The sequence below is a fragment of the Sabethes cyaneus genome, chromosome 1 (genome assembly GCF_943734655.1).
Source record: "Sabethes cyaneus chromosome 1, idSabCyanKW18_F2, whole genome shotgun sequence".
Taxonomy (NCBI): domain Eukaryota; kingdom Metazoa; phylum Arthropoda; class Insecta; order Diptera; family Culicidae; genus Sabethes; species Sabethes cyaneus.
The window spans coordinates 119,150,163-119,172,419 of NC_071353.1; the positions used below are offsets into that span (position 1 = coordinate 119,150,163).

A 22,257-nucleotide genomic window follows, 5' to 3' on the forward strand; every position below is an offset into this window, starting at 1 on the left:
GGAATCCGATCCTCGCTCGTATTTCCTGTTTGGTCTTGGGCACGTTCAGTTTCGGTATTGGAGTACCCACCACGGCATCTGGCGTCTTCATAGGATCGCTATCGACAGCCGTCGTCGTTGCAGCTGAAGCACTTCCGGATGAGTCCTCATTTGTTCGCGCTAGCCGTTCCTTTTTAGCTTCCTCATATTCTTTTAGGTCGCTTAATTTTAAGCTAAAATTCTGTATTTCTCGACGGCGCATCTGCAAATACGTAAAAAAAAACTCGTAGGTAATCACTTTAGCCATGACACGAACCTTTGCTTTACCTACCACGATTGGAGCGTGTTCACGCTGCCTAACTGCTGTCCTAAAGCTGTCAACAGTGCGAAGAGAAAACTCAAATCAAAACAACACACCCAAGCGAGCGGTTCAAGTGATAGTTTTTCGCTTTTGCTGTACGAAATAGTGCTGCTTTTAGTCTGATTCCACTGGTAGAAGGTGCTGTACTGTTGCCGCAAGATGCTGTATCTGGAGGATTACCTTGAAAGTAAGTATGAACTGTATACTGTCGAATTAAGTGATTTGCTGCTGGGTTTCTGCGACGGCAAACTTCGAGCGAGCTGTGAACCCTACGGGAAACGTCGGTCTGTCGTGGTGGTGATTGATTCGTGAGGAGTGCGTTCGCTGGTGTGCACAGCAGTTGGGCGGGAAAATTCAAACGCAATGTGATTCAGTACTCGTAGTATTCAAATTATTTTTACCAGTAAAATTCCTACATTTTTCCCTCCAATAACCAATAACAGTGCTTGTTTACCTAAGATGTTTTAAACATTCGTCACTGTTAATGATTAAACCACCATAGGTAATCAATTTAGCGCCATCAATAATTGATATACACACTATGTACAAACTCGTATTCGACGACCATTTAAGTCAAAGATGTTAAATTTGGATTTCATCTGCAAAAATAATATCTTACTGGGAAGATGTTTGGCTCAGACGGTCATCGTTTTGTATGGAGAAAACCAAAAGAAGAACTAAATGTAAAAATCTGATTGCAACGGTAAAGCACGACGGGGTGGTGGAGTGATGGTAAGGGGGTGGCTCTATGCTGAATGTGTTGGCAGTTTAGTCTTCATCGATGGCATAGTGGATCAAGATGTCAATTTGGACATTTTAATGCAAAATTCGTTGGCCAAGTGCCATCAAAATGGGATTTAGTCAAAGGTTTAAGTTTTATCAAAACAATGGCGCAAAGCACTAAAGGTATGCACATGGTTACTTTACAACTGCTCGAAAGTTATTGATATACTCCACCATAATCTCTAGACATCAATCCCAATGGAAACCTTGGGAAATATCTCGACAAAACAGTTAGAAACCATCAGATTTCTAGCAAAAACGATCTTAGAAAGCACTTGATGGACCAATGGGACAAAAATTCCACCAAATACACGAAAAAACTCTGACAGAATTCCAAAATGACTAAAGGCAGTTGTAATGAGCAAGAGATTCCATACTAAATACTAATGCTCGAAATTAGGCCACATCTGCGAAATCAAAACTGTTAATTCGAGTCCTGTTTAAATATGAATTTGAGTGGATTTTTGCGTGCGCTAATTTATAATTTTTTTCTGACAAAAACCATTTTTCCTTCCAACCAGGCTTGGCATACACTTTTCGCTTCGATTTTGCTCTTTTGATTACTGCACCTCAGCGAAGCAGAATTTGAAAAAGTGATGTATGGAACATTTATAGAGCTGGTAGCGCTCTATAATATTGCTGAAGAAAGTAAAGCTCTATCTTTTGTATTTGTGACGCTGTAAGGCTGCTACCCCGTTGGTAGCAAAAAGAGCGCTCTTTTGGCTACCAACGGCAATGCAGCCCTATAGCGGCGTAAATACTAAAGATAAAGCTTTACTTCAGCAATATTATAGATAATTACCAGCTCTACAAATGCCCCATACACCACTTTTTCAAATTCTGTTTCGCTGAGGTGCAGTAATCAAAAGAGCAAAATCGAAGCGAAAAGTGTATGCCAAGCCTGCTTCCAACATTTGACACTGTGATTTTACCTAAATAACATGTTCCTTAAACTTTTGTCAAACTTTCAAATGTAGAAAGAGGAATTCTGCATGTTGGTGTACGAATACGCGTTTGTATCACTGTAGGTAAACTTGTTGCTTGTAATATGTTATTTTGTAATTTCGAAAAGCTGTGGAACTTTCCTGAATGCCAAAATTTACTTTTACAAGAATTTCGAAGGCATGGCTGTTCACCGCATGCGCCTTACTTTCTAATTGAAAAGCATTTTATGTTAGCTTTCCCGATGTAGTGAAGCAAGGTTGGATTTTGCTGAGAAGAGTATTATTTTTGAAGTAGAACTGAGCCTTAAGGGAAAATAAGGGTGTATAGAAACCAAATCTTAAATGTGGTCATGTTTTGAACACTTATAAATAATCTGTTTCTTGTCGGATTTTTGCATCATTCTATCAGAAATTCTACAAGTCGATTCACACGAAAAAATGTCGAGATTGTTCAATTAACAACTGTATAAACTTGCCATCGCGGGCCTGGGAAACAAAATCATACTTATATGTGATTGGTTGGTTAGTTAATTCTTGACAGTGATTGACATTCATGGTTATTACAATAGTGATTTGACAAATTTCTATTACATTTGTTACAATCAATCACCTCTATTCTAAATACCGATCGGATCCGGATCCGATCAGAATACAGCGTATCTTATAACACACGTCGGTCGGAACGGGTCCGATCGGAATGTAGAATCGAGGCGAATGCTTAGAAAAATTTCTGTTCGATTGATGCAAATATCTCAAATCCATTGAAAAATGACTGAGTTAACTTGTACTGCCCTGAATTGTATAGCAGTCCCATCTTCTATAGAGTTTCCTTTTCCTATATAAATGGGATCCACGGCAGTGTATTTCCATGAACTTCCCTAGTTAAATTTTTGTTGTATAATAGCTTATTAAACTATTGTACAGCCAATTCTCGCGGAACAACTGCTTGATAAGCTGTAATTCAACAAACATGCTACTTGGGTTACCATAAATTTAAATCAATTGGCCGTTTTATTCGCCTCTATTCTACATATTGATCGAACTTGGATCCGAACAGAAGTTTCGCTCCGAACAGAATATAACATATGCTATAACACAGATCGATTGGGATGTTTCTGTGGAATCGAGGCGATATTGGTTCTTGACTCTATGTCAAGTTTTCCTGATGAACTTGTATCAAAGATAGTTTCCCGGTCAAACGAAAATAAATTTATATGTAATAGAATGTGTTATAAATACCAAATTTTTTACAACAAAATCTCTTGCGTTTTGTTTGTTTCGTTTTGCTATATTTGTTTGGGAAAATTGGGTATACAAATTATTTATGAGCCGACTCTAGTTGTTATTAATTTTTCATTGGACAGTTAATTTCGAAGAGGTGTGTCATTTTGGTGCTGTAAACTCGGACAATCATTACTATTGGCCTCAACATTAACACCAAAATATAATATTAATGACTCCACAGTTGCAATGATTTAGTTAAGATGTGAAGTAAATATTAATGACTATTTACTTCACATCATAATTTAATCATTGGCCTGAGATTCAATAATCATTCTAATCTTTTAGAATAGAAAATTTTAATCGAAGAAAATGGGACTCATATAGTTTTTTTGGGATGTGAACTCCTGATTTTGGCAAATATGTCTGCATTAGATGCAATTAAAGTTTTCAGTAGTGGTGATAGTGATGAAGACGATTTCGCTGTATTTGATGCCAGCACTATACAGGAGAAGTATTTCTGTAGCTACGAACCACGCGATACCTTGGGCTTGGATGATTCACTTGAAACCAATAAGCTTTCGGAAAGATTGAGCAAGACAGCCCTTGGCTCGAAAGATAGCTACTTCAGCGAGAAGCACCGCGAAAAGCTAAGCAAATCAACTAAAAAGGAACAGCGTAAAGCTGCTGTAGCGAAAAACCGTCGTATGTCTCACCCACCAAAACTTTCTCCGTGTTTCTGTCGCAAAAAGTGTGCAAACGAAATTTCTAAATACGATCGTATATTGATACATCAGTTGTTTTTTATTTATTTATTTATTTATTTCTATCTTTGATATCTGTTAATACAACACTACAGTGTCACACTACCGCCGGGAACAGGCCTCGAACCGTCTATACCTACCATATACCTCAGCGAGAAAAAAATTACAAGGCATACGCTATAGTAAACAAAGACGTAGTGCTATGTCAAAATGCACAAGCGGTATCAGCACACGCATTCTGATCTGCAAGTAAACTTCACATTTTACTGCTGAATTGTAAAAGAGCTTAATATATCGTTAGTGAAGCTCGGACATGAAGAATTCTACAAACGTCCCATACATCACTTTTTCTAATTCTGCTTGGCTGAGGAGCAGTAATCAAAAGAGCAAAATCAAAGCAAAAAGTGTATGCCAAGCCTGGCATCCACCGTTTTCTCCGATTATTTATTCTGGTTAGTGGTTGTTCCGACAGATGAAGCACAACAACAGGTCGCCGGAGTTCGAAAACTCTCTGAAAAATGGGGATAAGTAGTAACAAGCGATGAACAATTGTTTCTAGACATTTCTACTTTTTGGAGTTGGATTTTTTGAGGAAAGATTTTTTTGAGTATAGTTCTCTAGGATAACTTCGCGATCGTTCTACAAACTGGATAGTGCAGTGGTGATATTAATTACAACTATTTTCTTGGTTTGTTTTCAGTGATTGAACATTTGCCCCAGGAGCTTCGGGATCGATTCACCGAAATGCGCGAGATGGATCTTTCTGTACAAAGTGAGTAAATATTTATTTTTCTCTTGACATAGAACTACGTTCTAGTCCTACGACTGTCAATCCAAAATTTAGATTCAGACCAGCGTCACGAAAGAATGAAAGATTTTAAACGTTAATAACTTAACCAATTCTGAAAGGGTTTTGATGGATTTCATACCAATCGAGTAATAAAAAATGTAGTAATTGCGTGGTAATCATTAAAACGCTGTTTTACAACTGCTAAACAGTGATTATTAATTAAAAGTTTCAAAGTCAGATGTCTTCATAAATTTTCTGAGTGATCGCCTTGCTCCCTAGATATGGACGTCAATTAGATAGTTCTTTTATTTCTTGCAATTTTGATTGTTTCTGTTTAACGAAAGTAAACCGCACTGCAGAAGTGTGACGATCCGCTTACTTCGAGTAATTTGGTATAAGAATATATTCAATTCTTGTTAGAAAAGATGATGAAAGTGATATAAAAGTCGTTTCTTGTCTTATCTTATCTTGAAAAACTTCGGGGTCTATAATGCAGTAATTTTCAAAATGAAGAATAGCATCCTATTTGTCTCCTATGCTTCGACATGCGAAGGGTGTAACACTTTTACTGAAGTTTTAATATTTTTATTAAAAAATGAATGTATTCTTATATGGTCGCCCAGTTTCGACCAATGATCGATTTGATTAATGTTCATATGCGAATTATCAAATGCTCGCTTGAATTTCTTATAACAAAATTAAAAAAGAATTCATGCATCTGTTACTCGTTATTCTGAATCCACTTCTGGGGACTAATGGAGCGACCATATATTTTTATTTCTTATAGACAATATGGACTCACTGGACAAACGAGTCCGCACGCTGTTCCAGCAGTGCCGCAGGGGCGAGCTGGCGGGCGTACAGGCCGATTCGGAGTTCCATTCGATCCGCAAAGATTACTACCGAGTGCTGGAGGACTCGGATGAAAAGGTACAACTGGCCGGGCAGATGTACGATCTGGTGGATCGGTACCTGCGCCGGCTGGACAGCGAGCTGTACAAATTCAAGTGCGAACTGGAGGCCGATCATAATGGAATTACGGAGATTTTGGAGAAACGATCGCTAGAGCTGGACACATCCACTAGCAATGGCGGGTTGAATCAGAAGGAAAACCGTTATTTTGATACGCTGCCCGGTTTATCGGGTGGCAGTGTTGGAGGAGTTGTTGGCATTGCGGGTTCTAGTGCCGCTCGCGTCGATCGATACAAGGTTAAACCAGAGAAAAGGCGAGATAGCGTTGGAATGTCGGTTCTAGGAGGGCCTCCACCGGAGAAAAGACCGGCACTGCCTGCCGCTAGCAGCACAGTCAATAGTAGTTCTCCAGTGGTCCGACCAACTACTCCAGGTTTGGGATCAACCACCAGTGGACCGTACCACATGTTGTCCTCATCCGGATCTACCACTCCGAACGCAGCTGCTTCGGTGGCTTATAATCTGCAGCAGTTTGGAGCTGGTAACGCAATAGCCGCTGCTGCTAGTCAGGCCATCGCTCAAACTCAACAAATGCAGCAGGGTCGGAGAACTGCTAGCTTGAAGGCTTCATACGAAGCCATTCACGGGGCAGGAGCCACAGGAACTGGCCCTCATGATTTGCTCAACAACAGAGAACTAGCAGGAGCGACGCATAACGCACTGCAAGCAGTTGAGCGTGAAACTAATAACGCATTCTCTAATCACCAACGACGTCAGCACAAGAAAAAACTCTCGACCAATACTTCTTCTGCAGGTTAGTAGCCATTCCAAAGTCTTTCCTTATTACAGTTTTTCGGTTCAACCAATCGGTAGTTTTCATTCATATTTTACCTCATCCAAACAAATTTTTTAAACCTATTTTCAGAGACCCCGACAATGTAGTTCACACGACACAAATAAAATTGGTTTATTTTATATCAATATTCTGTTTTGTTTTCTCTTTTTCATATATTATTCCATCGAAACACGAAACAACCAAACAAAAACAAACAGCTACACTGTTACAAGCACATCAAAAGCAGCAGCACTCTGTTGCCCTTAATCCTAACTTGTCCTCCTCGTCTCTAGATTTGCTGGATTCGACCGTAAGCGGTGGCAGCGGTGGTGGTGTTGGTGGTGGCAGTGGTGTTGTATCCAGTCTTTTGTCTGGGGTTCCTGGGGGACCCTCGGTGGCTTCCACCAGTGTGGGCACATCGCGGCCACCCAGCTCTAGCTCTAGTGGTGGTCCGCCTCCGATGAGTGCTGCTGGTTTGGGACTGTCACTTTCGCTTGGGCCTGGAGCGGTTCTTAATGAGAACGGAATGGTTGTGGAACAAACGCCCGAAGGTGAGTGGACGTACGATCCGAACGAGCCGCGCTACTGCATCTGCAATCAAGTTTCGTACGGCGATATGGTGGCATGCGACAATGAAGACGTAAGTATTTAGTTTCCTTCTGAAGTTAGTTATATTTTGCACCCAATTTGCTAACGAGTATCCACTGTCTATGTTTATTTACTTTCAGTGCCCCTTCGAATGGTTCCATTATCCGTGCGTGAACATTACATCCTCTCCGAAGGGCAAATGGTACTGCCCTCAGTGTAGCAGTTCGATGAAGCGACGCGCTTCACGGAAGAATTAGGTAGTTTTTAATTTCCGGCATGATACGCAAATTTAGAAATTTAACCTGCATACTCTATGCAGATCGAAAATATAGAAGTAACTATGTGTGCACGCATATAACGCGACGAATATACATACACATTCAGTGGATTGAAAGAGGGCACCTTCGTTTACTTATTTTCAGTCAAATTCTATTTAGCAGAAATACATCGCTATTTATTAACGATATAAATATGTGTGTTTAAATTATTGTCCGAAATTTTATGTGTTCCGTTTCGATTATCATCATCATTGACGTTACAATAAAAGTGAAATAATGGCATTATCCAAACACTTATTCCACTTTAAAGCCGAATAGTACTAAAATTCTTGAATTTCAATAACGGTAGATTTTTGCAATCGACAGAAAGTAATAAAACAAAGGTGTTGATAGTATCCAAACAGAACGGGACAAGGCGTGAGAAAGAAAGAGAAGAAAATTAGGGGCCCTATTCTCACTGTCACCTTACCTCACCTCACTTCTCTCGCGTCCTATTCTCACAGTCACACTCACTTGACCTTACAGGCCCCATTTAATTTGTACTGTCACCCAGGTGAGCAGAGCCTAGGTGACTCTCAGAATCGCAAACTGGGCTCTCACCCAAAAAATTTCGGTGAGGTGACTGTGAGAATAGGGCCCTAGGTAAGGGACGGTCATTGAAGCAACGTTTAAGAAGTATTCTTTACCCAAGCTGGGGGCTTCGCAGATCGAAACAAGCCGTGGAGCCAATTATAACGGGATTCGGACCCACTTCTGCTAAACCCCGTGGATCGCCGGTATTGGTGAAACTTTGAACCACAACAGACTGGATCACCAATCTTCTGTTTGAAAACTATCAACAGCTTTGTTTCAATAATTACTTATTAAAGGTCAAGAAAAACCACGAGGTTGGCCTACTGAAATTCTTGTGTATTGCCAGAATTTCACCCGCACGAAGCCTAGAAAAATGAAAATGAAGAAATGATCTTTTTTCAAAATAATTTTTGGAACTGAACTTACTTATTGCTCCATGCGCGCTGGTTCAGGAGAACAAAGGGATGAAATCGGAAATCTCTACTGCCGACGGTCGCCAGGACAGGTTCTCGTCAACTGTCCGGATATCGTTGACTAAGCTGCGTCGCCATTAGTCTCTGAGCCTGCCATTTCTTCGTTGCCCTTACGGATTCCTGTCGCGTGCTTCTCTGTAGATCTCGTTCATTCCTCTCCTCAAGGTGTGTCTTTTGGGAACACTGGCAACCCTAACCCAGAAGTTACCACATGCAGGGCTCATCACCGTTAACAGGTAACTGTCATACGGATTGATGTCACTGGTGTCATCGTTAAGCTGGAATCACACTGGACCATCAGCGAACATCATCGGCAACATATCGTAACTAAAGAAACTGACTAAAGAAGTGACATCGGAGCTCAGTCACTCGCGGCCTCCTGTCTTCATTAAATCTAATTTGCTCAACGATGATTATTGTGCGTGACTCTATTCAATGTTGCTAGAAAAAAATTTAACAATATTTTTTCGAGTTCAACATTTAGGCGATTTTATGAACTGTACGATACAAATTTGATTGCCTGGTGTTTTCGGTAAGCAGCACGGATCGATTTCGTGATGATACGATGATATTTGTTGCCGTTCGCTTGCAGTCCATATTTTCTGCCGCGTTCATCGAATGCGCCGCTGGATCTCCTTACAAGAGTTGTCCGTGGTTACCAGCGATCCCAAATACACGAACTCATCTACCACTTCTAGTTTGTCGCCATCGACGGTTACCATCCGTGAAAGGCACGCGTTTGTTTCCTTTGAGCCTCTTCCTTTCATGCATTTGGTCTTTGATGGATTTATTTTTAGATCAATCCTCCTAGAATCCGCTTTCAGTCTAGCAAAGATTGCCTTCGCCGTCGCGAAGTTGCTGGCTGTGATATCAAAGTCATCTGCAACTTGAAAATCGTGCCTCTTGTTTCGGTTCCCGTTCGTTGGATCACCCCCACAAGGGCGATGTTGAAAAACCAGCTGTCACCTTGTCTCAACCCTCGTAGCGTCTCGAAGGAACTCTAGCGTCCCCGAGATACGCACGGAACACATCACTCGATCTAATGTAGCTCGGGTCAGTCACGACTGTATCGTATACCGCATTAAAATTTAAAATTAATAAAGATGTGATGCGTACGCACGTTGTACTTCCGACATTTCTGTAAGATCTGTCGGATGATACAAATCTGGTCTGTAGTTGCGTGAGCCCCCATGAAACCTGCCTACTAATTCCCTCCGAAATCATGTGCTATTGATAGTGACAGTCGGTGTAACAGGATCTGGGAGAGGACCTTGTAGATGGCGTTTACCAGAGTTATGTCGCGATAGTTGCAGCAGTCGATTCGATCACCCTTTTTGTAGATGGGACAACCCACTCTTCTTTTATCCATTCTTCCGTTAGCTTATCCTCCTCCCAAATGTTGGAAATAACCCAGTGTAGAGCCTGCGTTTCTCGGCCATGTTTATAAAACTCCGGTAAACGGTCCTTACCCTTAGCTTTGTTGGTCTTCAGCAACCCGATTTCTCGTTTGATTTCGTAGAGATCTGGTAGTGGGACATTACTATCTTCCATAGGCAATCCTAGGTTAACTTCCATTCCGCCTCCTTCTGCAACTTCGCCGTTGAGGTGTTCATTGAAGAACTGCTTCCAATGGACAATCACCTCGCGCTCATTTGTGATAAGATTTCCTCCCTCGTTCCTACACGTATCAGGTTTCGTGGGTAGCCCATGTGACTTCGGTTCACCTTCTTGTAAAACTTGCGCGTGTCATTAGCTCGGAATAATTATTCTAATTCTTCACGATCTCTTTCTCCTTTTGGCGCTTTTTGCTCCTTAGGATCGTGGTCAACTGGTTCCTTGCTTGTCAGTCGGTATTTAGCCAAGTTCTTGCTACTAATCTCGCAACTTCAAAACTGTTGATGTTCATTTGGTTTTTGTTCGAAAAAAAAAAATACGGAGGGAAATATTTTTGGGAGTATATACTGCTTTTTGCCGGCTTTCAAATTTCAATTGTGAAAATTTTTGAGAGGGCCTGGTCCTCCCAGGGATGTTCAAAATGTTCAGTTCATCGCTTAAGCTGTTCTGTACAATCAGTAAGTAAACACCACTAAGGTGGCGAGAAATATTGGTGGCGGCGGTTTCTCCTTCTTCGGCTATGTTCCAATAACCAATGTTCGTGATCGTCGTAAGGACTATGTCCAATGATCACGAACGTCGTTAGGTAGTCCGGTTAGTAACAGGACTGGCTTCTTCGCACGCCACTTTCAGTTTCTCGATAGCCGATTTGTCGGCCGCCGCCAGTAAATTGTCCGCCATTTTATCCAGGTTGGGTGTCTTGCCAGTACAGATAAACCGAAGCATTTCATGGTCAACGTTAGTGATTGCTACGCGGTTCTATTCACGAGGAGTTCTATTCATTTCGTGCTCAAACATCGTTACAAACACAGGACTGCGAGCAGCTAGAATTGTTTTGTGTGCCTGGAGCTCCCATCCACTCACTGCTAACGTCACGTCTCTAAGCTTCTCATTGTTGAACAGAATTCTCAGATCCTCTGACAGTTTACATTCTGACACTTTAAATTGACGCTGTCTGCGACTACAATAGTCTCGCAGAACAGAATATCGTAAGCTTGTTCTCGGGCAGCAAACTGTTCGCTTCGTCCGGCAAAAAATCTCGCTGGATGAGCTTTTTGAAGCCCCAGTCTTTACCCTGCACGAATCGGTACACCCGTTAGGAATCCGTAACTTTTTTTCCGCTTCGCATTCAACATTGAAAATTTAACTTTAGCTTGCACTTCTGATTTGGTACTGGATACGAGTAGTAGGTACAGGGATATGTAGTCTTTACTTTCCTCGTCCCGAGATTTAGCGCAAGCGGAGAACTTGGAGGGTTCTAGCACTTCGCCCAGTTCTTCCCGAAAGAAGCTGAAATTGTTGATGGTAACAAGTAACTGAGCTCAATGACTTTGATCTGAGCATAACATCATTTTTTTAGCCAATCTTCGCGTAAAGTCACCCAGGTGGAGTTGAATGACGCCCTATGGGATTTTTTCAACCCCGCTGTTCTGCTGACTGTATAAACTCTTTTTCTCGTGCAGGTTGGATGCATCTGTTAGCGCATAGTTCTGGATTGCAGTAAGGTTTCTAACTAGTGCGGTGATCTGAAGCTGGCAAACGATTGTTCCTTCGTATACGGTTTCCACTTCACCAAGGCCGCGTGTGCCTCTGGGTTCAGTAGGAATCCAACTCCTGTCTCCAAGAGTAACCTTTTCAACTCGCGTACGCCTGAGCAGAGGAATTCTTCTCCGGACGATGTCTTATTGTGTTCGCCAGTAGCCGGCCAACGGGCCTTGCTCAATGCCAGAAAGTGGTTCATTATTGCACTTTAGTAACTCTCTCGGTAATTCATTGATATCTGTTTTTCACCAATTCGATCTCCTCTCAACTTCTTGAAGACTGGGGGTAGGCAAACGGTCGTCGCCTGCACTTCTGGTACTTTTTCGCGCAGAAGACCGAGTTTTGCATGTTCCGCACCGGTCCGTACCGTTCTGCGGCGGTAGATTTAATTTTCTGGAAGGGAATTTAGGTAGTCGAGGTAATCGATTGGCTGAAAAACAAACAAAACACCTTGCAGAGGTACTGGCTAAAGTGCTGTACTTGGGAACCGACTTGATTTAGGAAATAGAGACGATACCAGAAAGGTGGCTTGGCTGAAAGGAGGCATTGTATGTCAAATCTACAAATATGGCGACAAGCTGAAATGCTGTTACGATGTCCGTTGACTGAAGAATACTGAGACCCTAAAACGGGCTTCCGTAGAAGAACTTGACTCCCAAACCTCGGAATCGGGTGGAGCTGTCGAAAAATAGTGGACCAGTTACTTTCGGCAAAGTGCGTAGCACGTGGAGGGAGCGTATTTAGAATAAAACTTGGAAGATAATCGTGAACCGGGGAGAGACGAAACTACAGTGTCTGAACCAATATCCTAGCCGAAGAAGGATAGAGCGCGACTACCAATGTCTGTCTGTCGGATTCTAGCATTCATCCGACAGACAGACATTGATGCCGCTAAAGGACAAAGCTGGTCAGTCAAGTGACCCTTGTTCCGCCGAACAGGCGGAAATGAAGCAATGACTAAGTAAAAGTAACTGTAAAGTGATTAAATTCTAAAAGTAGCTTCGAGGGTAATCTTCAACACAGCACAACTAATTAAGCGGTGAAACTCGACTGTTTCTTTCAGATCATATGATTAACAAATTTCCATTTTCGTTTCCTCTCAATTTCCGTTTTCACTTTAGCAGCGCCGTCAGCATCCACAAATGATCGTGCACATGTGCGGTATTCGAATAAAGAAACAGGATGCGGATTAAACGCTTATCTAACTTTTCTCCATTTCACTTGTACGGGTTGGGAGGTTGCGTGTCAATATTTGCCATCCAAGTCTTAACGAAAATAGAGTCACCGGTGTGTTTTTCAGTCTAGTCTTCTACTGTCTGTCTTTTACGAACTCACCACAGTCGTTTTTCGAAAAGTGAGATCAATAATAATCCCTTGTTTCGTTGTTTCGTTTTCGATTGGAAATTAAGCCGCGACCCTTTTTGGAACGCGTGGCTTGGCTTGGTGGTAAATTAATATTATTATCTGGACCCAACAATATGTTACTTAAAGATTCTCATTTAATACTTAAATCGTTTTGCACTGTGGGACAGACAAAACGAATCCCACCAAGGAATAAACAAAAGCAGACAAAATTTTCCTCTCGCCTGCTTCTGCCCACTTAGCGTTAGTTTTCCACGCCCTTCAAAAGTCGTGCTTCAACATGTTGTAGCTACACTATCCATGCTGGTGAGTGATGAAATGTCTACCATAAAAAAACATACATTCATGTTTCAGGCGACATACAGCTACTCTTCTGCTCTCTCGTTGGCGAATTTTCCTAACGTTTCCTATGGCTACCACCGTGCACTACCAATCCCATATAAACCAGCATCAGCTGTTAGCATACCCTAGTAGTAGCGCGCGATGGTACATACGAGAACACAAGATATGCTAGGCGAGGATGTGTGGAAAATCGCGAGAATGGTTCTCTTTCTCGGATTCACTCTCGACGCTAGTCTCGGCGACTGATGTGGTTGGTATGGTACGGAAAAACATGCTCCGATCGAGACTGTCCCACCAATGCTTGCACATCGAATCTGGCAGCTAAACACGTCGCAACTTTTGGCAGTATTGCTCAGACAATTTTCGGCACTCGGTTCGATCGGTTCGGTTCGGTGACGGGTTGTGGTGGCTTGACGGTGCTGGTGTGCATGTCTGCGTGAATTATAAGTGAGTTTAGTGAAACGGTATCGAAAAGATAATTTTCCGCAGTGTTATTTTGCTGCGTTGCGTCCGTGAAGCGAATTGCCCCGTCCGACGGAGCGTGCAGGAATTTTCTCGTCGAGAAAAAAGAAATGCTTTCGCCAACGGGTTGTTTATTGTTGATTACCGTTGATACGCAATCAAATTGAGAGGCAGACAATAAGTTGCTTGTCCTAAAATATCGCGCAATCAAATTGTGAAAAATTCGAAACTGTCCAAAGTGAGTGAATAATATACTACGGTTCACGGTGTTACGTGTGTTGGTGATCGTGTGTCACAACGTTTGCCGTGCAGTTTTTCACCCATTTTTCGGTAAAGTGAGAGAGAGGATACGCCGGCGGCCGTCGTACAAGATCATTGTGGTGACTGATCCGCTTGAAAAATAAACATACATCTAGCCGCGTGCAATCTTTAGCCCTGTGGTTGTGAAAACGTGATCTTATGCTGGATTTAGGTATTTATTTGTTTTTTTTCGGCACGATTTTGTAAAGGCACATAGGGCTCAGCTTCTGATTTTTCATATTAGACCAACAGAATGTCATTGTAATAATAAAGTTTATTCAGGGCCTAGGAAACATCAACATATAGGTATATTGAGAGAGAAAGTTTCCAAACCAATTTTCACGACAGCGAAGGAAATTTTTGAAAAAAAAAGACGTAATTAATCGATTACATTAGATTTTAATGTTTGTAATACTACCGATTGTCTGTTAGAGTTTGGGGTATTGCCTAAAATTAAAAAATCTTGAAACATTCATCGCTTTACGATTACAAGATTACAAATATTACTAATTTTCTGGTTCTTAACATAGGACTACGTCTTACGGCAAGGTCTTTACCATGGAAGGGTATCATTCCAAAAAATTAAAAAATGCAAGTGCCACGAAGAAATGATAGCTTTTGACCACTAAAAACTAGCGGTTTTCCGACCGATTTCTACTATTTTTGCGTAAATCATTGATTTCTTTATTGACTTAATAATCCAAATTGAAAGAAAACCATTGAGCGCACTATTTAAAATTTGAAAATAATGAAGCGTTGTCCAACTGGGAATTCTTTGTTTCGTGATTGGTTGGAAAAGACGTCAACACATTGGTAACGTTTTTTCACGTTGATAATTCAGTTAATTTTGAATAGATTTCAAAGATATTTATGCCATTCGATCGAAAAATCTTCTACGCATAGACTCCGGTAGAGAAAATTATTGAATTTCATGTGCACGCTATTGAAAATTGAAAATAATGGTGCATTGTATAACTAGAAATTCTCGCTTCCTAATTGGTTGAAAAAGCCAAGTAAAAAGGTTACCTACCCAGCTAGCACCAACTCGTATATCAATGTACGAAAACTATCGTAAATATCTCCTAACAAACTCGAAATCGTAACTAAAGCTGGATAAAGTGGGATCAAGTTGATTTTCTGTCGTATATAATGATAATGACTGACATACATACGATTTTCAGCCCAAAATCGTAGAGTAGTACGGAGCAACTCACGCTTAATCGGATATTATCGTATATAAATACTTATATAGTCGTAACGCTCAAAATTTTTCGTAATCACGTATATCGCCTCCAAAATAGTACGGATATGCCAATTTTGCGTATGAAATACGATTTATTTAGCATGTATATCTATACGTAATGCTGATTGTTGGCACCAATGCCAACATGTGAAGGCGGATGGGTGAGCGGTGCCTTCTTACCGCCGTTGGAACAAAAGTCACGGTAACAACAGCTGGATGGATTTGTGCCACACCACTGCGAAGGGTAGAGCCCAGAGGCGACGCCGGAGAGGATGGAAGGGTCACGCAAAACACGACTAGCGACGACGCCAAGCTGGAATTCTTTCGGATGTCGGGAAAAGATCACTTTTACTTAACACTATCTTTATTTAACTATACTTTTGCACAATGTGGCACTTTCACTTAGTTCTTATCGCTTGTTGTTACTATCACGGTGGTTAAATCGATATTGTCTCTAAGACGGTTGAAATACTTCTCTTCTCTGCATTCTGTTAAACGCCCGTATTTATACTACACGGCGCGACATTCTGGTCATCTCGGGCAACTTCGGGAAGGTTCGACGAAATACATTGCTGACATAGGAAAGAAGTGCCTAGAATGTTCGATGTACGTTGCTAGCAGATGCAGGCAGCTTGGAGATGCTTCTCGAATTTTCGAAAGCACGTGTTTCATACCGTTGGCGGATTTTAGCGTATTTTTCGCTGTCGCGAACACTGATTTTTACCTTTTTTATACATATGAATATGCTAGCTGGGTAATTTGCGTTGTATGTAACATGTATCGAAGTAGTTACATTGCATACGTTCACACCTCAATAGATTTCAGAGATATTTCTATTCTTTCTTCTTCTTCAGCATAGAGCCGGGGTGGCTCGTGCTGTTTCAAGCACTCGTCTCCATTCAACTCGGTCTTGGGCCACTCGTCGCCAATTTCCTAGTCGTCTCAGAAGTCGCAAATCGCTTTCGACCTGGTCGAGCCATCGTGCGCCTTATTATCCTTACGACGTGTCCGGCCCACCGTAGTCTGCTAACTTTCGCTAGATGTACGATGGGAGTCTTCCAAGCAGTGCCTGTAGCTCTTGATTCATAGGCCTCCGCCACTCTCCGCTTTCAGTTTGTACTCCGCTAAACATCGTCCGCAGCACTTTCCGCCCGAACACGGCAAGGGCGTCCGTGAGCAGCGTCATGGTTTCAAGTCCATAAAAAACTACCGGGTTAATAAGGGTTTTGTACACTGTTAGCTTCGTGCGGCGGCGTATGCTTCCTGATCGTAGCGTTTTACGAAGGGCAAAGTAGACCCGATTTTCCGCTTGGATGCGCCGGCCGCTGGATCTCCTTACTAGTGTTGTTGTCCGCGGTCACCAGCGATCTCAAATACACCACTACTCCTCTACCACTTCTAATTCGTCGCCGTCAACGGTTACCGTCCGTGGGAGACGCGCGTTTGTTTCCTTTGAGCCTCTTCCTTTCATGTACTTAGTCTTCGACGCATTTCCCAGATAACACAAGATCGTAATAGAAAGTCCACATTAATGTCAATTTTACATTGGAATTGCGTAATGATCAAAGCGAAGTGTACAATGAGTTGTTTTGTAGTCGTGCGTGTCGTCAGATACAACTTATGGATGTGAATCATAAAGCATTATAGATGACTGTAACATTTAGTTATATCTTATTCGCATATTGAGGAGTATAAAGTTGCGTGTTCCAAAAATTATTGTATAGAATGCAAGATAGAATTATCTATTTTTATGCACGTATATTGCCTCCACTTTGGTACTTACATGTTCTTATGTGGTGTAAAATATAACTTTTTCGTGCGGATATGATTTCGTATCTCTTAGTTACAACCGAAATATACAAAAAAAATTGTTTGCAGGGTTATTTTTAGCCCAATTATTTCTAGACTCCGCTTTCAGTCTGGCGTAGATTGCCTCCGCCGTCGCAAAGCTCCTGGTATTGATATTGATATGATATTGAAGTCATATGCAAAGCCTAGAAGTAGGCTACCCTTGGTAAAAATCGTGCCTCTCGTTTCGATGCCCGCTCGTCGGATCACCCTCTCAAGAGCGATGTTGAACAGCATGCAGGATAAACCGTCACCTTGTCTCAACCCTCGCCGCGTCTCGAAGGGACCCGACAGTGTCCCAGAGATGCGTGCGAAACACATCACTCGATTCAATGTAGCTCTGATCAGTTGCGTCAGTTTGTCCGGAAAACCATGTTCGTGCATTATCTGCCATAGCTTGTCTCGATCGACTGTATCGTATGCTGCTTTGAAATCAATAAAGATGTGATGCGTGGGCACGTTGTACTCCCGACATTACTGCAATATCTATCGGATAGTAAAAATTTGGTCCATAGTTGCGCGAGCCCCCATGAAACCCGCCTGATAATTCTCTACGAAACCTTGTGCTATCGGTGACACGAATCGGTGATCACTCTTTTTGTAGGGACAAACCACTACTTCCATCCATTCCTCCAATAGCTTTTCCTCCTCTCAAATCATCGAAATAAACCAGTGTAGAGCCATTGCTAGCGTTTCTCCGTTATGTTTATAAAGCTCTGCCGGTAGGCGGTCCTTCCCAGCTGCTTTATTGGTCTTCAGCAGCCCGATTTATCGTTTGATTTCTTGGAGATCAGGTGCTAGGACATTACTATCTTCCATAGGCGCTCCTAGGTTAATTTCCGTTCCGCCTTCTTCTGTGACTTCGCCATTGAGGTGTTCATCGAAGAACTGCTTCCACCTGTCGACCACCTCGCGCTCGTTTGTGATTAGATTCCCTCCCTCGTCCCTACACATGTCGGGTTTCCGAGTTTGGTTCACCTTCTCATAAAACTTGCGCGTGTCATTAGCTCGGAATAGTTGTTCTAATTCTTCACGATCTGTCTTCTTTTTGGCGCTTTTTCCTCCTCAGGATCGTGGTCAACTGGTTCCAAGCTCGTCGGTATTTGGCCAGGTTCTCTCTAGTGGCAATATTTAGATAATTTTTCGAAGCAGTTTTTTTTCCTCCACCGCTTGTTGGCATTCCCCATCAAACCAATCATTTTGTGTACTCCGAGGTTCAATACAGCGAAGTGTACAATAAGTTGTTTTGCAGTTGTGTGTGTCGTCATATACATCGCATGGCTGTAAATTATAAGGCAGTATAGATGATTGTAACATTTAGTTATAACTTAATCGTATATTGAGGAGTATTAAGTTGCGGGTTCCAAAACCTGTTGTAAGAAATGCAAGATAGAATTATACATGATTGTCAACATTTTTGCACGTATATTGCCTCCACTTTGGTACTTATATGTTCTTATGTTGCACGCTATAAGTTTTTCGTGCGTATATAATTTCGTATCTCTGAGTTATAACCGAGATATATAGACCAAATTGTTTGCTGGGATGTCGCTTTATATTCTACTTATTGTTAAACAATCGTGTACATAACAAACTTGACAGCTTTATCTAAGTACGGTTGCTAATTGATTTTTTAGTATTGATGTAAGTTAAAAGTTCATAAGAATGTCGTCTCATCGGCATCATGTGAAATAAAGTGGGCCTAAATCAAAAACTGATTTTCTCATCGCTTGCATCTTTTTCTATCATGGATATTTTGTCCCAAAATCATCAGAATTAATTTCCAGTCCGTTGAGAAACAACCAAGCCATGGCCTGGTCATTTCCGTGAAATCAGTGCAAGCAATATTTATTCTTCTGACCAGGTTAGGATATAATGCAAACCATATCAATAAGAGTATCAAACTTTAGCCTTTCATGAGCCACTGACACTGGAAGCTTTTCCCGGTCCGCAGCTTGCCATGGCATTCCTGTAGCAGATTCTGGGTACCTCGGTGGAAATGGCGCATAAAGCCAAAATTATGATATTCGTCCTACCAGGACGTTACTGACAGTATTTCCAGAACTGATTTCACAAAAGTGGTCGTATCTCGGTTATTTGTTGACGGATGTCCGTTCTCATCATCTCATGTCATCACTTCATCAGTCGACTGCAGATTAATTATAGTTTTTGGAAAAAATGTGAAAGTGAATGAATTTTCATACTAGAAAAAAATCAATTTTTGACACGCCTGGTATGGTATATCGGTATGGACTGCCTTCGTTATTTACATGAACTCTTCACGCCACGGGCGTAGTCAAAAGTTCTTTGGGGGTGTTTACTAGAACAAATCTGACATAGCGTAACCGTAAGCAGCTTATTCAGGAAATGGAGAATTATTTTCAGTTGAAAACTATTTTGGTTGAAATTGAGTGTTCTTCATCAAACAAATGCCGCTTTTAGTTGGTTTCGAGGTACGATGCTGGTCTAACAAGCCAGTCGTCGTATATTCGAATCTCGGCTAGGCGGTGCTGCTAGATGGAGTCAGTAGGATTTTTGCACTAGCCCCGTAACTGTCCTGTACTCTAATAGCCGGCTGCGAAGTCTCTCGATAAAGAATGATCAAGTCTTAGAAAGGACGTTTAATCCCACGGCTTTGCTTTGCTCATCAGACAAAAAATCAAATGGAAATAATAGAGTTAAAGGTATTGGTTCCCAGCCGGCATTGAGGTACGTTGTATGTTCGAATCTCAGCTGGGAGAAGCTGTTAAAGTCCATAGAACTGAGTCTCTTCAAGACGCAGCGAGGTTGCTGAAGAACAGCTTATCCTGTATGATTCTCAACATCGCTCTTAAAGTGATCCGACGATCAGATTTCGAAAAGAGAGGTTTGATTCTCAGTAAATGTAGCAAACTTCTTGGTTAAGCAGATTACTTTGCCAGGTGGCTAAGCAAGTGACAGAAACTTTGCCACGACAAAGGCCATCTGTGCTAGACTGAAAGCGGAGCCTAGCAGGATTGGGCTTAAAATCACCGGGTCGAAGACGGACGGTAATCGTTGACGGCGACGAACCAGAAGTGTTAGATGAGATGTGGGATCGCTGGTAGCCGCGGACAACAACACAAATAAGCAGATCCAGCGGCATATTCAAGCAGGGCAACGGGCCTACTTTGGTCTTCGCCGAACGCAACGATTATTAGACATAAGCCACCTTACGAACCTGACAATGTACAATCCCCTATCAGACCGATAGGCCATGCTCACGGAGGACATACGCGCCTTTGCAGACATTTGACGAAGTACAAGCTGAAAACGAAGAGTAGCAGGGGTGCATGAATCAAGGGCAACATATACTGTTTGGGAAGATTACCAACCTACATTTGGCGAAAGTCGGTAAACTACAGTGAATCAGTCACGTCGTAAGGAAAACGGTTCTATACAACAACCCCACCGACACCGGCACAGAGCAATTCAACGTGCGAGATGGCTCGTCCAGGTCTAAAGCAACATTTTTTATTTTTTAAGTAAAAAACTGCGACTTCCGAGATGCCTGGAAAATGGGCGACCGACGAGTAACCCAAGATCCAATTAAATGGAGCTTAAAACAGCACGAACCACCCCGGCTCTAAGTTCACGACGCCGACGGGGATCGTACAATCAGCCGGTACATTTTCCTGTGCTTTAAACAAGGTGGCCTGATAACTGGATATCCAATGAAGAACTCCATCGTCGGTGTCATCAACGGCCGATAGCCACCGAAATTCGTGAACGTAGGTGGAAGTGGATCGGACACACCTTGAGGAAAGGAGCGAACGAGGTTTGCAGAGAAGCACTCGACTGGAATCCACAAGGACAGCGTAGAAGAGACAAAACCAGAGGCTCATGGCGACGCAGCCTAGCCAATGACATCCGGGCTGTAGACGAGAACCTGTCCTGGCGACAGGTAAAAGCCATGGCGGATAACCGTCAGCAGTGGAGATCTCTGATTTCATCCCTTTGTTCTGCCGGACCGGCGGACATGGACATATAAGTAAGTAAGTAAGTTTAAACAACAGCTGGCTGTGAAATTACAAGCTTGAAAGTGTATAACAAATTTTCTCCTCCCCCCGTCGCTACGCCCATGCTTCACGCACATTCAGAGGGGGTACTGCAAGCCCCATGATAGACGAGTTGGCGCGAAGTCCGTCAAATAGTCATTAAAGGTTAAACTTCGGAGGTTTACTAATGATGTAGTTTAAACAAAACCTGTACCTACGGAATAATGCATCGCCCATTTCGCAATCATCAAAAGGTCTATTATGGTACGTGAAAAGTAGAGTTGAGTGTACCGAATGTGTGCCCGTGCAGCAGAGTTTTCCATTCACGTTAGTTAGAGAGCCGGATAAACTAGAGGAGTTAATTAACGTTCAAATAAAACTTCAAAGAATAAACAAATGTATCCTACCTACGAAGCAACACGAAATCCAACTTGCCGATGTAAAGCGGTGCGGATTAGTGGTTTATTATGTGAGGTTAGGGTATCACTTATGACGCTGTGGATAGATCGATGGAAAATGTTATGTAAATGATTATGTGATGTTTCGTATCTGGTTTTATTTTTAATTGAGACAACATTCATAATTGTCGTATCTGTTTATGTTGCTATCCTATGCTGGTCGGAGCTTATATTTTGCGTCGGTTCTATCCAAGTGGGACGGGGCCGCTAGTTGTGCTGGGGGACGTCGATGGAAACAGCACATAGTAATTTTTCTTCTATCGGGAAGGGTCCTAAAAATAGATTTTCGGTGCTTGGAAAATTATTTGAAATCATCACGGAACGACAGGAGAGAGATCTAAGAGAAAAAGATAACTTGGAAGAAGTTTCGAAGATGGTCGAAAACCGTGTTGAATTCGTCGGTGAGCGTTCAGACAAGTCGGTGCGTATAAGAATCACTTTGCGGAGCAATTTTCCGCGGGGCCTAATGGGAGTTGATTATCAGACGCGTCAAACAGAGCACCGAAAATATGAGTGAGTTTCATTCATAGTTGCTCATAGTGACGTTGGCGCCGGTTTCTATTATTCCA

At 42.1% G+C, this 22,257-nt stretch overlaps 1 protein-coding gene and 1 pseudogene across 3 annotated transcripts; one reads left to right on the forward strand and one right to left on the reverse strand.

Annotated features, from left to right (window-relative positions):
- The first annotated feature begins 392 nt into the window (after nt 1–392).
- LOC128738604 (inhibitor of growth protein 3) lies at nt 393–7,611 on the forward strand. 3 transcript variants are annotated; one of them, XM_053833869.1, is made up of 5 exons: nt 393–527; nt 4,753–4,824; nt 5,630–6,568; nt 6,808–7,229; nt 7,318–7,611. In XM_053833869.1, the coding sequence occupies exons 1-5, from the start codon at nt 500–502 to the stop codon at nt 7,432–7,434; spliced, it is 1,578 nt and encodes a 525-aa protein (XP_053689844.1). In that variant the 5' UTR covers nt 393–499; the 3' UTR covers nt 7,435–7,611. The 3 variants fall into 3 exon arrangements, with proteins under 3 accessions (XP_053689844.1, XP_053689862.1, XP_053689854.1); XM_053833887.1 differs by having other exon boundaries at nt 6,883–7,229; XM_053833879.1 differs by lacking the exon at nt 393–527 and adding an exon at nt 771–842.
- A 3,086-nt stretch (nt 7,612–10,697) lies between these two features.
- On the reverse strand, nt 10,698–11,457 carry LOC128746167 (protein roadkill-like; annotated as a pseudogene).
- Nucleotides 11,458–22,257: the final 10,800 nt, after the last annotated feature.

What these genes read in the sequence shown, in the direction of transcription:
- LOC128738604 (XM_053833869.1), top strand. Translation starts at nt 500, where the DNA reads ATGCTGTATCTGGAGGATTACCTTGAAA. An exon ending in GACCAATACTTCTTCTGCAG is followed by an intron (nt 6,569 to 6,807) that starts GTTAGTAGCCAT and finishes AAAAACAAACAG; the next exon opens with CTACACTGTTACAAGCACAT. An exon ending in TGGCATGCGACAATGAAGAC is followed by an intron (nt 7,230 to 7,317) that starts GTAAGTATTTAG and finishes ATTTACTTTCAG; the next exon opens with TGCCCCTTCGAATGGTTCCA.